Below are 14,767 nucleotides of genomic sequence, written 5' to 3'. Positions count from 1 at the left end.
ATGACATGACTTCTTTGACTCTTCAGTCTTCTCTTGGATCCAATCTCTGTGCTTCCAGCACCTAGCCACAGGCAGCTAATGAAGGTCTGTGGAGGCAAGCCAGACTTACAGTATCATTCTCCTGACTGACCCTTTTTTCCATTTCCACTGCCCCTACTCCAGCTAACACTTCAAGCACAGACAACTGAACTAAACTTCTCATCTGCTCTCATAGGGTTGAAGATGAAGAGCTAGAAAGGACCTCAGACACCAACTAGTCCAGGGGTAGGGAACCTGCGGCCTCAAGGCCACATGGGACCCTCTAGGTCTTCAATGTGGTCCTGTGATTGAATTCAAACACTTGACCTCAAGGCTGCAGGTTCCCCATCCCTGAAGTCCAACACCTTTGTTTTAATGACAAGGACACTGAGGCCAAAAAATGTTGAGAGATTTGCCTAAAATTACAAAATCAGTGAAGTTTCAGAAACGGTACTCACACAATGACTTAAGTCTCTCTTACTTCCAAAACATGCTACAAATACTTTTTGGACAGGGCTTTTTGGGGGGTGGGAGTTACAATTTTATTGTCACAGAGAACTCCTGGTGAGAAAACTCCCTCCACCAATGCAGATTGGCAGTTTCAAGTGTTGCCTGGTTGCCTAGAACAGGTCTCCAATGCTGGGCCTGGGAAGCCCATTAACACTCCCAGAAACAGATTTAAATGTAATTAAGACATATTTATGGGATCGCAGAATGAAGCAGACCATTTTCTTTTGTTTTGTTTTATGGTTTCTCTCATTCATTTTAATTCTTCTATTTAACATGACTAAGTGTATTTAATAGGAATGTATGTATAGAACCTATATAAGACTGCACGCTGTCTCAGGGAGGGAGTGGGGAGGGAAGGGTGAAAAAGGGGGAGGGAGAGAAAAAAATCTAAGATATATGGAAGTGATTGTGGAACACGGAAAACAAATAATTTTTTTAAAAAAAGAAAAAAGAAAAATACTATGGGGAGGAGAGGGGGAAATTTAGAACTCAACATCTTATAAAAGTGAATGTTGAAAACTCAAAATAAATTTTTAAAAATTAAAAAAGAAACATTTAACAAAATAAACAGAAGTACAAGAGATAATGTAATATGTGGTTTTCTAAGTCAACATGTGGCCTGTGGGGATCCCTGCCTATTAGTGACCTAATCCACGCTGAGTCTGACACCACCTGCTTAGAGCATTTAGAGGTTAAATGACCGTCCTGTGTCAAACAGCCATGTGGTGTCACAGGCAAAACTAGAACGCAGGTCTCTGTGTCTGTACACAACACCCAAACCTTACCCCCTTTACACCAAACTGCCCGCTTGGTCTCCCTAAAACACCACTTGGAGCATCACTTCCCCCCTCAAAAACCCTTGAGTGGCTCCCCGCTGCCTGCAAGAGAAAGTCTAGGTTAATAAGGTGTGGTACTCAACGCCTACTACCACTGTACTTCAGTCTAACTGTCCACAATGACCCCCACCAACTCCTTTGCCACCCACACCAAACTGGCTGGCATTCAGTGCCCTCATTCAACAAAATATTAAGCAGTTGATGACACACACTTATTAAGCGCCTACTCCGTGTCAGGTGCCACGCTGAGCCACACTTATTAAGCGCCTACTCCATGCCAGGTGCCACGCTGAGACACACTTATTAAGCGCCTACTCCGTGCCAGGTGCCACGCTGAGACACACTTATTAAGCGCCTACTCCGTGCCAGGTGCCACGCTGAGACACACTTATTAAGCGCCTACTCCGTGCCAGGTGCCACGCTGAGACACACTTATTAAGCGCCTACTCCGTGCCAGGTGCCTACTCCGTGCCAGGTGCCACGCTGAGCCACACTTATTAAGCGCCTACTCCGTGCCAGGTGCCACGCTGAGCCACACTTATTAAGCTCCTACTCCGTGCCAGGTGCCACGCTGAGCCACACTTATTAAGCGCCTACTCCGTGCCAGGTGCCACGCTGAGCCACACTTATTAAGCGCCTACTCCGTGCCAGGTGCCACGCTGAGACACACTTATTAAGCGCCTACTCCGTGCCAGGTGCCACGCTGAGACACACTTATTAAGCGCCTACTCCGTGCCAGGTGCCACGCTGAGACACACTTATTAAGCGCCTACTCCGTGCCAGGTGCCACGCTGAGACACACTTATTAAGCGCCTACTCCGTGCCAGGTGCCACGCTGAGCCACACTTATTAAGCGCCTACTCCGTGCCAGGTGCCACGCTGAGACACACTTATTAAGCGCCTACTCCGTGCCAGGTGCCACGCTGAGCCACACTTATTAAGCTCCTACTCCGTGCCAGGTGCCACGCTGAGACACACTTATTAAGCGCCTACTCCGTGCCAGGTGCCACGCTGAGACACACTTATTAAGCTCCTACTCCGTGCCAGGTGCCACGCTGAGACACACTTATTAAGCGCCTACTCCGTGCCAGACCTTCCCCATTCCCGTGGCTTTTCTCGCCCAGCCTCAGTTTCCCCATCTGTCACACACCCACACGCGGAGCCTCCTGGGGGGCAGGAACCATCTCCCGCCTCTTTCCTGCGCCCCCACAGCGCAGCGCCGGGCCTGGCATACAGCAGGCACTTAATGAATGCTTGTGGGCTGTCGCTGCCCGTCCGGGCCTCAGTTTCCCTTATCGGTGCCACGGGCGGAGGAGGCCGCGCTCCTGCCTTTCCTTGGGGCTCACAGCCCCGGGCGCAGAACCCAGGTTCGCGGCCGGCCTCCGTCCCCCCCACCCCGGGCTAGACAAGTGGGGGCCCCGGCTCCCCGGGGAAGGGAGTTCCCTGTCTCCAAAGACAGGGAGGCGCGGAACTCTACAATGAACATCTCCCAACAACCCGGGGCGAGGAGCCATTTTATCCCAACTCGAGGGAGGCCACGGGAGTGACTGGCCCAGGGTCACGCGGCTGCTAAGGCTCTGGGCTCGCTCGCTCGCAGGGCGGTCAGTCCGTCCGTCCGCCAGGGGGCGACTCTGACCGGAGGCCCTCGGTCTCTCGCTCCCGCGCCGGGCTCGAACCGAGGCACGCGGGGCGGGCAGGGCGGCGGGGCTCGGGGAAGGGAGGAGCGGGCAGAGGGGACAAGCGGCCTGGCCTGGGAGCGAGCACCGCCCCGCGCGGCCCTCGTACCTCCGGGGCTTAGCAGCAGCTTCAAGGCCCCCACGATCCGCTCCAACGCCACGGGCTCCGGCGGCCCGGGGACCGCCATCACCGCAGCGGCGTTACGCTCCCAGCAGCCTCTGCGCCTGCCGACGTCACGGCCGGACGTCGGCGCCATGTTAAGTGAGGCCGCGAGGTGGGGATCGGGGGCGGGGCCAGAAAAGGGCTGGAGTTTTAACCGGATGATTCCGGCGCGGGTCGATCAGCCACGCCCCTGCAAGAAGGAAGCTGTCAATTACTTCTCCGACCGCGCAGCCGCCCAGGACTATGACTGCAGGGGGAGGGGGAGGAAAAAGGAAGGGGAAAGAAGAGGGGAGGGGAAAGAAGGAGGGAGGGGAAAGAAGGGAGAAGGGGAAAGAAAGAAGGAGGGGAAAAAAGGAGAGGAAAGAAGGGGGAGGGGAAAGAAGGAGGGAGGGGAAAGAAGGGAGAAGGGGAAGGAAGGAAGGAGGGGAAAGAAGGGAGAAGGGGAAAAAAGGGGGGAGGGGAAAGAAGGCGGAGGGGAAAGAAGGGAGAGAAAGGGAGGAGAAGGGGGAGAAGGATGGGAAGGGGAGGAGGAGGAAGGGGCCAGGGTCTTTGTTGCCAGAGGCGGGGAGGTTAGGTGACTTTTCCAAGGTCACCTAGCCAATAGGTGTCAGGGATGGAACTTGAACCCAAGGTCTTCCTAACTCCATCCCTTCTATCCAGTGCACCATTGATCGTCTCTCCTAGGTCTTTCCACATCTTGTGATGGATGGATTCTTTGATTTTTATAATTTCAAAATCTCTAAATCCTGTTGGTCAACCAATAGTCATTGAGTCCCCCTTCGGGCTGGGTGGCTTAGTCTATAGTAGAGAACTGGCCTTATGTCTGTGACCCTGGGCAAACTGTGTAATCTTTCTGTGTCCCAAGCAGTAAGATTACAGATTGCTGGAGTACCAGCCTGTATTGGGAGAGGGAGTTTCTTATTGGGAATGCCCAATAGGGACAAAACCATGGCCTATGAAAACAGCAAAAACAAGAAGCTGCTTCTGGTGGTCCTGGTTCTGGTCCCTGGGCAAGTCTCCAAATTGCTTAGTCTTAAAGTATGATTTCCTCCAGTTCTGTTCAGCAGCTCAAGTGTAGGAGCAGGAGAGGCTGGTAGTGAAAATAATCAGAGGTTAAAACTGGCAGGGCTTGGCCATCAGGAAGACCAGAGGTACCCTCTGGATAATAGCATAGATAGTCATCAGCATTACTTGCAAAAACTATTTGTGCCCCAACTTGGCCTGAATGCTAACTTTGCCACTAATTCTAATAACCATGTTATCAGATCCTGTTCTAATCATTCTGATTCTTGATTGTTTCGGAATTCCTTTCCTTTGGAAAGTTAAGATGCTTGTTCTGTTCCTGATTCACATTTATTTATTTTCCCCCTTGCTGCAACGGAGAGAACTTTCGACTTTGAGTCCCTAACCATATTTATAATTATCAAGTCCGTAAGGAGGTGGGGTGATAGGTCATTGTAAGTGACATCTGGGGAGCCTATTTCCTTAATTGAGAAGTTAACAGACCCAGAAGAGTAATGCAGGTCATTGGTCCAGGTCTCCAGTCTCCAATCTCAGCCAAGGAGACCTAGCTAGCTACTGTTCTTGAGAATACCGAGGCTTCTGGGAGGAACTGGACATCTGTGAATTCCAGAAGGAGCCCAAGAGGAAGGAATCTAAAATGAAGAGGTTTGTCAATAATGGACCAGGGCTTCTGAGGGTAGAATGAAAGCTGGAGTGAGGCCTAGGAGGGCTGGAGTTGAGGTAAATGGAAATGAAAAAACAGGAAACTGGACAAAACTTGGGATTGGGTTGGTTTTCCCTTGGGAAGGAAGGAAATATTTATTATGTTATGTGCCAAGCTCCATGCTAAGCACTGGGGATTCAAAGAAAGGCACACATAAAGGCTTCCCCTCACCCACCTCTCAAAATATTTTTCTTTCCTTTTCCCTACTGGTAGTGGAGCTCATGAGGGGAATTATTCAGTCAATGAAGAAATTAAAGCAATTTTCTTTCATAAAGTCCTACCCCAATCATTCATGGGGGCACAGAGCTTACCCTAGGTTCTCAAAGGTCATGGACTGGGATCTCTGCCAGGTTTGGCCACCCAAGGTCCCAGTTACAGACTAAATCTGTTTTCCGAGAACTTAATTACAGAAAGACATCACTGGCCACCTGGCAGTATTTTGGGGGTGCTCTTTTAGCTCAGTTTTGACTTTCTAAGCCACCATGCCTTGGCTACACTCTCTCCTCGGTTCATCCCTCAGTACCTGAGGTCTTCACACTCTGCACTTGTGGCCATCTCATCATGAAATATCTCTCTACCATGCTGGAGAGCATTGGTGAGTTCTTCCCAGGGCCTCCATTTTGGGGAGGGACCCAGTCTGGCCAAATTTCATTCACCTTCTGGCTTGACTTCTGACTTTTCAGACTTAGATGCCACGACACCACCCTCCACACACACATCACCTCTTCACACCAACATAACCCCAACCCTACTTATCAGCATCTATCAGAACATGAGCTCCTTGAAGGCAGGGCCTGTCTTTCTTTTTGCTTGTGGTTGTATCTCTAGCACTTGGCGCAGTGCCTGCCACATAGTAAGCACTTGATCAATGTATGTTGCCTGTAAACAAGAAACTGGGAAGCCTTTCTGGGCAAAGAAACCAGCCTTTTTTAAGAGTAACAAAGGTGGGGGTCTACAGTCTGCCCAGTACAGTTTATCACCCCATGATACAAAATTCACAGTTATTCATGGGTCTTTGATTCATGGATGGTGTAAATGGTCTTGTTATGCAAGGTCAGTGTCCTTTTGGCATCACTCAGCTAGTCACAGTCACAAGAATATTTTGTGATAGGTAAATATAGTAAATACTATATTTATTTACTATAAATACTATAGATAGGTCAGGCCTCCAATCACATCCTGAATCTAGGGCAGCTCAGTATGCGGTGATATAAAGATGATCTTTATGATTACATGCTTAATACACCTCTAGGTTAATACAGGGTTTTACCTGGGACTATAGCATATCAGCCACACAGGCTTCTTACTCGGGATTATGTTCTTATTATAAACCAGTTATTTCTCATCCTAATGATTATAGCTGATCAAATATTAGCAAAGCACTCGAGGCACTGATTATCGATCTTTTTCCTTTCATGCCTTGCTATGGCAATCCATGAGACAAAAACAGATGGCCCTCAATCTCCATACATATCTCTTATGCTTCTATGGTGATGGTAGCCAAGAGGTGGTAAAGGGGAGAGACACGGCTAAGAATTATAGACATTTTAGGGCATCAATAAACATTAATATGGTATTTGGCAATCTAAACATGAGCCTGTTGTCCAGGCACGAGTAAGGGAGTACATTCCTGGAGGAGCTGAATCCTAGAAGACAGGAAATAGCTGCTAAATGGAAGGATGGACACCTCAGAGGTACTCCTTGGAAAGGGAAAGAAAGGAGTTGGCAAAGTGTTTTTTCCTACCCCAAAATTCAACAAGAAACATTTTCATGATCATCTGTTGTTACTATATTAGTACTAAGAATCTGCAAGACTGCCATGAAAATAATTGATCCTTAAGCCCCAACATTCATTGCTGAGAATGTAGTAGAGAAATTCTACAAAGAACTTGATGAGACACTACAAATAGAACCAATGTATACTGTCAAATTTAGTGACTATATTGTGAATGTAAGGATGGGGAGAAATACGTGGGAAAATGTGGTGCACAAAGAATGAGAAGTCCGAGACGTAAGAGATAAGCTTTATGCCTCTGTAATACCATGAATCCTCTTTGAAAAAATTAGTGTTAGACACTGGATATATCAAGGACTAAATAAGATCATAATGAATGAAACATTTAACAGGGAAAAGACTTGTTACTGATATCGGAATTATGCCTGAGTCAGCTATCAAATGTATAATCGGACCACCAACTCATTAGAGCTAAGATCAAAATTAGTAATAAGCAGAATAATGAGAACATTGTGATCTTCAATTAAAAGAACAGATTTAAATAAACTGAACATCAAAAATGATACACAACAGAAGTGACAAAAACCAACAATGATTTTATCCAGAAATTCAACCAATGCAAATTAATACCATACCGGTGAGGGAATTTATTTTGCTATACATGTTTTGGTTTTGGTTTTCTGGCTTTCTTAATGGGAGTAGGGGAAGGGGAGGGAGGGGAAATGGAAGAGAGAGAATATAGATCTGAAAATGAAATCAAAGTTAATTTTAGGAGAAATTAATTGCCACAACAAGGAGATCAAAGGAACCTAGAAAGTACCTTAGTAGGTGAACATCTGGTTTGTCAAATGAAGAGAAATAGCTACAAAAGGCAAAATAAAAATTTTAGAGTATAAATTAAAATCTGTATATTTATAAAAACTTAAAAAGAACAATGGATAATTATAATTATTACCCTTATAAAACAAAGAGAAACTGTAAATGAAGCATAAAATAGGGAGATCCATGCTTGCCAACATGATGGAACTGATCTGGAGCAGAGTTCCAATCAAGGAGGTATTTGGTATGGATGGTGAGTCTTCCAGATGTTTTGTTCATGGATGATATTATGCTAATGACATTAAATCCCAAAGGACTGGTCTCTTGGAGAAGAGAGCTGTAATCTCTCAGAGAAAGTGGATATCCCAACGGCATATATTCCTGGGCTAAATTGTAGCTTCCCATGAAAACAAGAGTCAAGTCTTTCCAGTGCTAACATTTTACTTGTTGGTGTGTTGCAGTGAGACATAATTCAGAAACATTAAAGATGAGTTATCACTTGCCGTTTTCAGAGGAATAAATCAAAACTATCAATAACTGATAATTCTCAATAGTGAAACATTCATTGAGCACCTACTATGTGTCAGGCACTATGCTAATTAGAGAAATGCAAATCTGAGATACCACCCTCAAACCCATCAGACTGGTAAAATTGACAAAAAAAGGAAAATGACAAATGCTAAAGGGATTTGGGGAAGGAAATGGTATATTAATGCACTGTTGGTGGAGTTGTGAACTAGTCTAGTCGTAATGCAAAGCAATTTGGAACTGTGGCCAAAAAGCCATTAAACCATGTGCACATGCCTTTCGACTCAGTGATATAACTTATTAGTTCTGTCTTCCAAAGAAAGAAGAAACGGACCCATATGTACAGTGCATTTTGTTAAAGCTCCAGACAATGCCCTTTCATTCCCTACGCCCAAGGCCTCTTCTCACCTGGCTAACCCACACTGTGTCCTTGGGCAGTCTCTCACTTCACTTTCAATTCTGGTATTCAACTCTGCTATTACCCCTGGAAGGGAAGTGTCACTGCTGCCCTGTGGCCCTACTGATTCAGTGCTGAGGGGCACTGAGCATAGCCCCAGATGAAGAAAATGGGGCCCAGAGATTCATTAGAGGGCTTATCTAAGGATCACCTATCAAGCATGGAAGGAGGTGGGAGGAGGGGGGAGAGATATAAATATATAATGCCTACAGGTAAGGCATATATATGTATACTTGTATATATGCTGTTACTGTTGAGTTGTTTCAGTGTGTCCAACTCTGTGACCTCATGGGGGTTTTCTTGGCAAAGATACTGGAGTGCTTTTCCATTTCCTTCTCCAGCTTATTTTACAGATGAGGAAACTGAGGCAAAGTAACTAGCTAGTAAGTCACACAGCTAGTAAGTATCTGAGGAGGGATTTGAACTCAAGTCCCCCTGACTCTAGTGCCAACATTCTACCTACTGCAGCATCTAGCTGTATATATGTATAAAATATATAGTCTATAAAGAGTTAGTCGTGGTATTTGTTGGGAAACACTCAGTGGGATAGAGTACAGGACCTGGGTTAAAATTCTACTTCTTACACTAACTAGCTGTACAACCTTGAGCAAGTAAAATGGGAGCGATGATAATATCTACATCTTAAGGTTATAGTGAGATGATAGTAAAGTGCTTTGCTAGCCCTAAAGCACTGTGTCAACACTAGCTATAGTTAATTGTTGCTGTGGCAAAATAAAATCTATCCATTAAAAAAAAATCCTGTTGGACATAGAACTTTTTAAGTCACAGGAAATTTAATATTTAGTATTAATTCATGACACTCTCAGAGATAACTGAGCCTTGGATCTGCCATTAAGCCAGGGTCAGGAGCCACTGATTTTACCTCGAGGCACAGGACTGTGGCGCCTACTTAAATAACATAAGTCTGACAACAGTTTAACAAAATTATTTAATAAAATTTATAAAAATGAATTTAAGGGTGTTATTCTTGTCATCATCAATGACAGCTGTGTTCCACATCCACAGTGAACAAAATTTAAAAGGACCTGCACAGATACATTCTAAAAACAGTGCTAAATCATCACAGACTTGTTTGGCTGCAAAAAAAACAGAAGACATTTCAGGGGCTAACAAAGAGTGTACCATGAAAGAGAAAGCACCAAAGGGTCAATGGCCATTTTGACAAAATGTTTCTTTTGTGCGTGGCAATGAGTCTAAGCCAGGAGTGGGGAACCATGTTTGATGGAACAAATCCTTTTAGGAATTGGATTTTGTCCTGTGAAGTCTGGATTGAGTCAAAGGGCCGCATTTGAGGACTTACAGGGGGCCTCGAGCGTGCAGGTTCCTCACCCCTGTGTTCTTCTGTTCAGTGCCTCACCTGCTGATTTAATAGAAGGGGGAGAAGCCTGCAAACCAATGTAGTCTATTTCCAGGAAAGATGTCTGCTTGCTAATTTCCTCATATTTTCTTGATATCTGCTTGCTAGTGCATCCAGAAGTCATGACCCAAAGTAGGTACTTGCGAAATCTGTGTAGAATGCTAGACCCTCTGAGTACAAATGTTTAACAAGCAGTGCTTTTCCTGGATGGAATTCTCATCTCCAAGGACATGTTAAAGCTTCCTTCACTGAGGCTTCCTCTATTGCTTCCACTCTAACTTATCATCTCCAGTCTCTGGTGGCTACACCATCAAGGCTTCCCTGGTTGGTGCATCGCTACTTCACTCTATTACTTTTGAGACACAGAAAAGAAAAAAAAGACAACTCAACCCTATTTTCTGTTAGTTGCCTCTTCTTTGATGTCTCTCCAACAGAATTCCAACAATAATAATGACACTTACATGACCAGTATTCCTTCAAAAATTTGAGACATATTTGTACATAGTGAACTGGTGATAAAGGAAAAATCACGAACAACATGATGTCAAGTTTATAAAATGGCTGTTGACCAGTCACAAATCTCTTAGTCATAAATGTCAAGTAAGGCATGTGCTTCTGAGAGCTCCCGCCTGGGAAGATGTGATGATAGGAGAGGGAAAGAATTGATTTAGAACCAAAGTAAAATAAAAACAAAAAAACATTACACACATTTAAAAAAGGGATGCAGACATGAAGGAGAAGGGGGGCTGGCTGCCATCTGTTTTCATCAATTTAGGCAGAGCCCCAAAAAAGCATCCAAAGAGCATGGTGCTCTAAAATTGGAAAATTGCCTCTGAAACAGATTTTCTTTACTTGCTGAAATCTTTACTCATGTCTCCCAAGAAATTAAAGGTGAGGGGTGAGAGTGAGAACAGAGAGAATTCATACTAGCCTTAAAATAGAAAAACTAACTTTGTAAATTAGCAATAATCCTATTTAGGTTATAGAGTTGAGGGAAGCATGGATAGAACTGCTCTAATCCATGCCCCTTTCCCTATGTTTGGGGATGACCCAGCCCCTGGAGATTGTTTCTTGACTTGACTTGACCCTCTGCCATTAATCATCTTCCCCTCCACCATACATGTCAGCCAGCTTTTTAAAGCGATTGCCCCATTCGTTCAGGTAATCGTAATCCTGGTCTTCATCTGAGCCAGAAGAGTTCAGGGAACTCAGAGAGGCAGCCTCGGACCCACTTCCTTCATAGTCAAACACCAGCAGAGAGTCATAAGGAGGCGCTGTGGGGTCACTGTCAGCAGCCTTCAGGTTCTATGAGAAGGTGGAGAACAGATCTGGTAGTCAAAGAAAGCTCAAGCTTCTTGAGGCATACAATTAGATGAACAAAAGGCAATAATCAAGCACCTTCCTAACTTATCCTTCCAAACAGCTGAAGGGGAAGGGAAAAGGCATTTATTAAGCACCAACTACGTGCCACACGCTAAGTGCTTTACACATATCTCATTTGATCCTTTCAACTGGGAGTTAAGTGTTTTTTATCATCCCCATATTCTATAGCTGAGGAAAGTGAGGTAGATAGAGGTTAAGTGACATAGATTTGAAGCTAGATTTGAACTTGGGTCTTCCTGACTCCTGGTCAAGTGCTCTATCCATTGCACCACCTCACTTCCTATGACTTCCATGGCTGCTATGCCTTCTTGGTGGCTTCTAAAAAGGGTAGAGGTCACCCTTAAAAAATATTCTAGATACCTCTATATTGTCCTCCCTTTTTAGCAAAAGGTATGGGGAACTATGGGTATGGAAGTCAATATATTGTTAGGCAATGAATTTTGGGAGTCACTGTGGAAAACCCTTGCCTATACAAGTCTATACATACGTATAGAGATATACCTACACACATTTATTTTTAGTTGAACACCTACATTGCCACCAAAATATTGGAGGATTCTAGACCGGCATTTGGAAGAGACTTGGAAGAGAAGGATGGTTTGTCCAACACCTTCATTTTTACATTCAGGAAACGAGGCCTCAGCAAGTTTACACGAATTGCCAAAGATCACACAGGCATGTCCTTACCCCAGGCCCTCTTTCCATCACATCCACCACCTCCTCCCTCTTGGGTTTTGGACTAAGCCAAGTAGGCAATGTGGCACAGTGGACAAAGTACTGATTTAGAACCAGAAGGCATAGGTTCAAATTCAATTTCAGTTAAGTAATGATCTTGTGGGAGAGTTATTTGACCCCTGAGACCTGGATTTCCTTGCCTGTAAAATGGAGCTAGGTGAAAAGAAGTTCTTATCAGGGCAGCTAAGTGGTAGAGCGGAGTCAAAAGGACCAAGGTTCAAATGAAGCCTCAGAGACTTAATAGTTGTGTGACTCTGGGCAAGTCACTTAATCCTGATGCCTTAATGCATAAATAAAATGCAGAGGATTAAAAAGGTGACCAAAGATATCATATTTTTTTCCATCCAAGTTCATGGACTCCCCAGATTAGAAGATCTAAGGGTTTTTCCCAGCTCAAATTACCATGGATTCTGTTGTCTAGCCATACCTTCCCACATCCCAGACACTAAGAAGCTTTACCATCCAATTTGGCCTGTCCTTATACACGCTCAAGATATCCGTGAATCATAATTGACATACAACATCCCAGTTTGGTACTATCTAAAAATCTGACAGGCATTCCCTCCTTGGCCCTGTGCTGCTGATCAGTTTTTGGTGAATGAATATTCTGATGCTTCTCAATTTGAGGGGCTCTTATTTTTGCCATGCAGACTTTCTCAATTCTCTAGGGCTGATCTGAAGCTCAATAAATCCCCATTAAAATGAGGTAACTTTGAGATCCTACCTAGAGAAACCATGGAAAGGAGGAGAGAAGACAAGCCCAAGGGCTCTTGCTTCTTCCTCTTTGCTGAAAGGACAATTGCTAAGTTTAAACACAAATTACAGTGTGGTTCTTGAACTGTTTCTTTACCTCATCAATGAAATTGCCAATTTCATCAGGATTTGCTGGGCGAGGGCGATACTGGGGGACACTCATGAGTGTTGGTGCCACATCATTACGAATCACTTCTGGTCGAGCATCCAGGCCCCGGTGCAACTGACTCAGGTCAAAGTCCTTTACAGAAAAAAGTGGAAAACAAATTTTTAAAAATACTAAATTATAAGCAATGGGTTGCCCCAAAAGGAACCAAGTATGTCAAGGGTAAACAGATTACAGATCATGGATTATTCTGGGTAAGTTTTCAGCAGGATATAAATGTCTATACTAACTTAAGGCATAAAATTTAGATCCCTTTTCTCACATATACTAGCCTCTTCTCACATATACTAGCCTTGTGAGCCTCAATTGCCTTATCTGTCAAATGCAACGCCACCTATATGTGCTACCTACTTGAGAGAAGTATTGGTGGTTAAGATGATATAATGTGCTATAAAAGCCTTAAAGTTATATATATTGATTAAATCCTCTCTATATTAGAACTAGATGAATTTCTAAGAAGACAGAGGGAAAGTGTACTCATTAAGAGATTCTGGATTGCCTAGGTAATTTCTAGCAGAGCAGCAAAAGCCTGTGGGCTTGAATTCAGCCTAGCTACAAAATCAGATTTAACTAAACAAGTAAAGGTCCAACAAGGCTGCTTAATTAAAGTCCAGACTTTAATTAAGGAGTAGCAGGGACACATAACTGGCTTCTGCCTTTGAACTTTTGTAAAGGGGCACTTAGACCAACCTGGTCTTCTTCTCCACCTCCCTCTTCATCATAATAATAGACGTTGTCCCTGGTGTCATCCTCGGGAGGCAGTAAAGGCTCTTTCACCACTGGTCTTCTTCGGATAAAGAGAAGCAGGAGCAGCAGTAAAACTAAGTGATAAGAAGCAGATGAATGAGAAGGACAGCAAATGGCACCAGAGAATAATGAGGTGGCAACAAAAGCCCATATATGATTAGAATCTGCTCCAGGCCCATCGGAATGCTTGGAGAAACATGAAATTAAGGAATGTCATTAAAATCCAAGTTTTATTTTTTATCTCAACACTAAATTTCACTGGCTCAGTTCTTTCTTGCTGTAAATAAACCACAGAGGACATGAATAAGGATCTCTTGTCCCTATCAAACATAAATAAAATTAAATAAATGATTAGATTAAATAATTTAAATAAATAAAATTATGCCTCCCAAATCCATACCAAATTCGTAAGAGCAGTGGCAAAGTTGAGTTCATTTCTAACAGTATTCCTCAACAAAGAAACAACTAGGTGAAATATGTCTTAATACACACATAACTTCAAGTTCTCTGTCAAATATATCGTCTGGATGGGGAGCCTGAGTCAAGTGTAAGCTCCTGTTGGTCCTACCAAGTAGGAAATGAGTCTATGAGCCCAATGACAGACTCTACTATAAGTTAACGATTTGGAAAAGCTCATTTCAAGATTGGATGTGGTGTGGGTAGAGTTATCAAAACTTAGGCTCAATGGAAACGTGGAAATATGTTTAACATGATTATACATGTCTAACCTATTTTTGGGGGGGGAGGAGGGAAAAAAATCTTTACATGTAACTGGAAAAATAAAATACTATTAAAATATTTTTTAAAAAATTTAGGTTCAAACTGGCTTTAAGATATTTATGTGCTATAACCCTATTTAAGTTCTTAACCTCTCAACCTCAGTTTCCTTAGTTGTCAAATGAAGAAAAGACAACCTACTGATGTAACCAAGATTAGGAGGGAAACAGAAAACTGAGGAAAAAAATTTTACAATTAGTGTCTGTGATAAAGGCCTTATTTCTAAGACAGAGAACTCAGTCAAATTTACAAGAACACAAGTCATTCCCCAATTGATAAATGGTCAAAGGATATGAACAGGCAGTTTTCAGGGGAAGAAATTAAAATGATCTATAGTAATATGAAAAAAATGCTCTAAAT

At 43.7% G+C, this 14,767-nt stretch overlaps 2 protein-coding genes across 6 annotated transcripts in view; both read right to left on the bottom strand.

Annotated features, from left to right (window-relative positions):
* The window catches only part of TANGO6 (transport and golgi organization 6 homolog), a 219,491-nt gene extending 216,187 nt beyond the window's left edge, over positions 1–3,304 (bottom strand). For 4 of the 5 annotated variants that reach the window (XR_011972924.1, XM_072636420.1, XM_072636418.1 and 1 more), the window contains exon 1: positions 3,150–3,297. Coding sequence is in view for 4 of the 5 variants with exons in the window: in XM_072636420.1 (XP_072492521.1) it covers positions 3,150–3,297 (148 nt within the window). In the remaining variant the exon portion in view is untranslated. Of the gene's footprint in view, positions 1–3,149 lie in introns of all 5 variants that reach the window. The other variant, XM_072636417.1, reaches the window with a different exon arrangement.
* Positions 3,305–9,399: 6,095 nt separating this feature from the next.
* Positions 9,400–14,767, bottom strand: part of LOC140521413 (cadherin-1-like) — a 64,410-nt gene continuing 59,042 nt past the window's right edge. The window contains exons 14-16 of the mRNA XM_072636416.1: positions 13,574–13,704; positions 12,815–12,958; positions 9,400–11,151 (exon numbers count right to left, since the gene is read on the bottom strand). Coding sequence (XP_072492517.1) covers positions 10,942–11,151; positions 12,815–12,958; positions 13,574–13,704 — 485 coding nt within the window. The 3' untranslated portion in view covers positions 9,400–10,941. The remainder of the gene's footprint in view (positions 11,152–12,814; positions 12,959–13,573; positions 13,705–14,767) is intronic.

This window comes from Notamacropus eugenii, chromosome 1 (assembly GCF_028372415.1).
Source record: "Notamacropus eugenii isolate mMacEug1 chromosome 1, mMacEug1.pri_v2, whole genome shotgun sequence".
In the NCBI taxonomy this organism is placed as follows: Eukaryota; Metazoa; Chordata; class Mammalia; order Diprotodontia; family Macropodidae; genus Notamacropus; species Notamacropus eugenii.
Note: the sequence above shows the minus strand (reverse complement) of the source record. Positions and strands in the feature narration are given on the sequence as shown.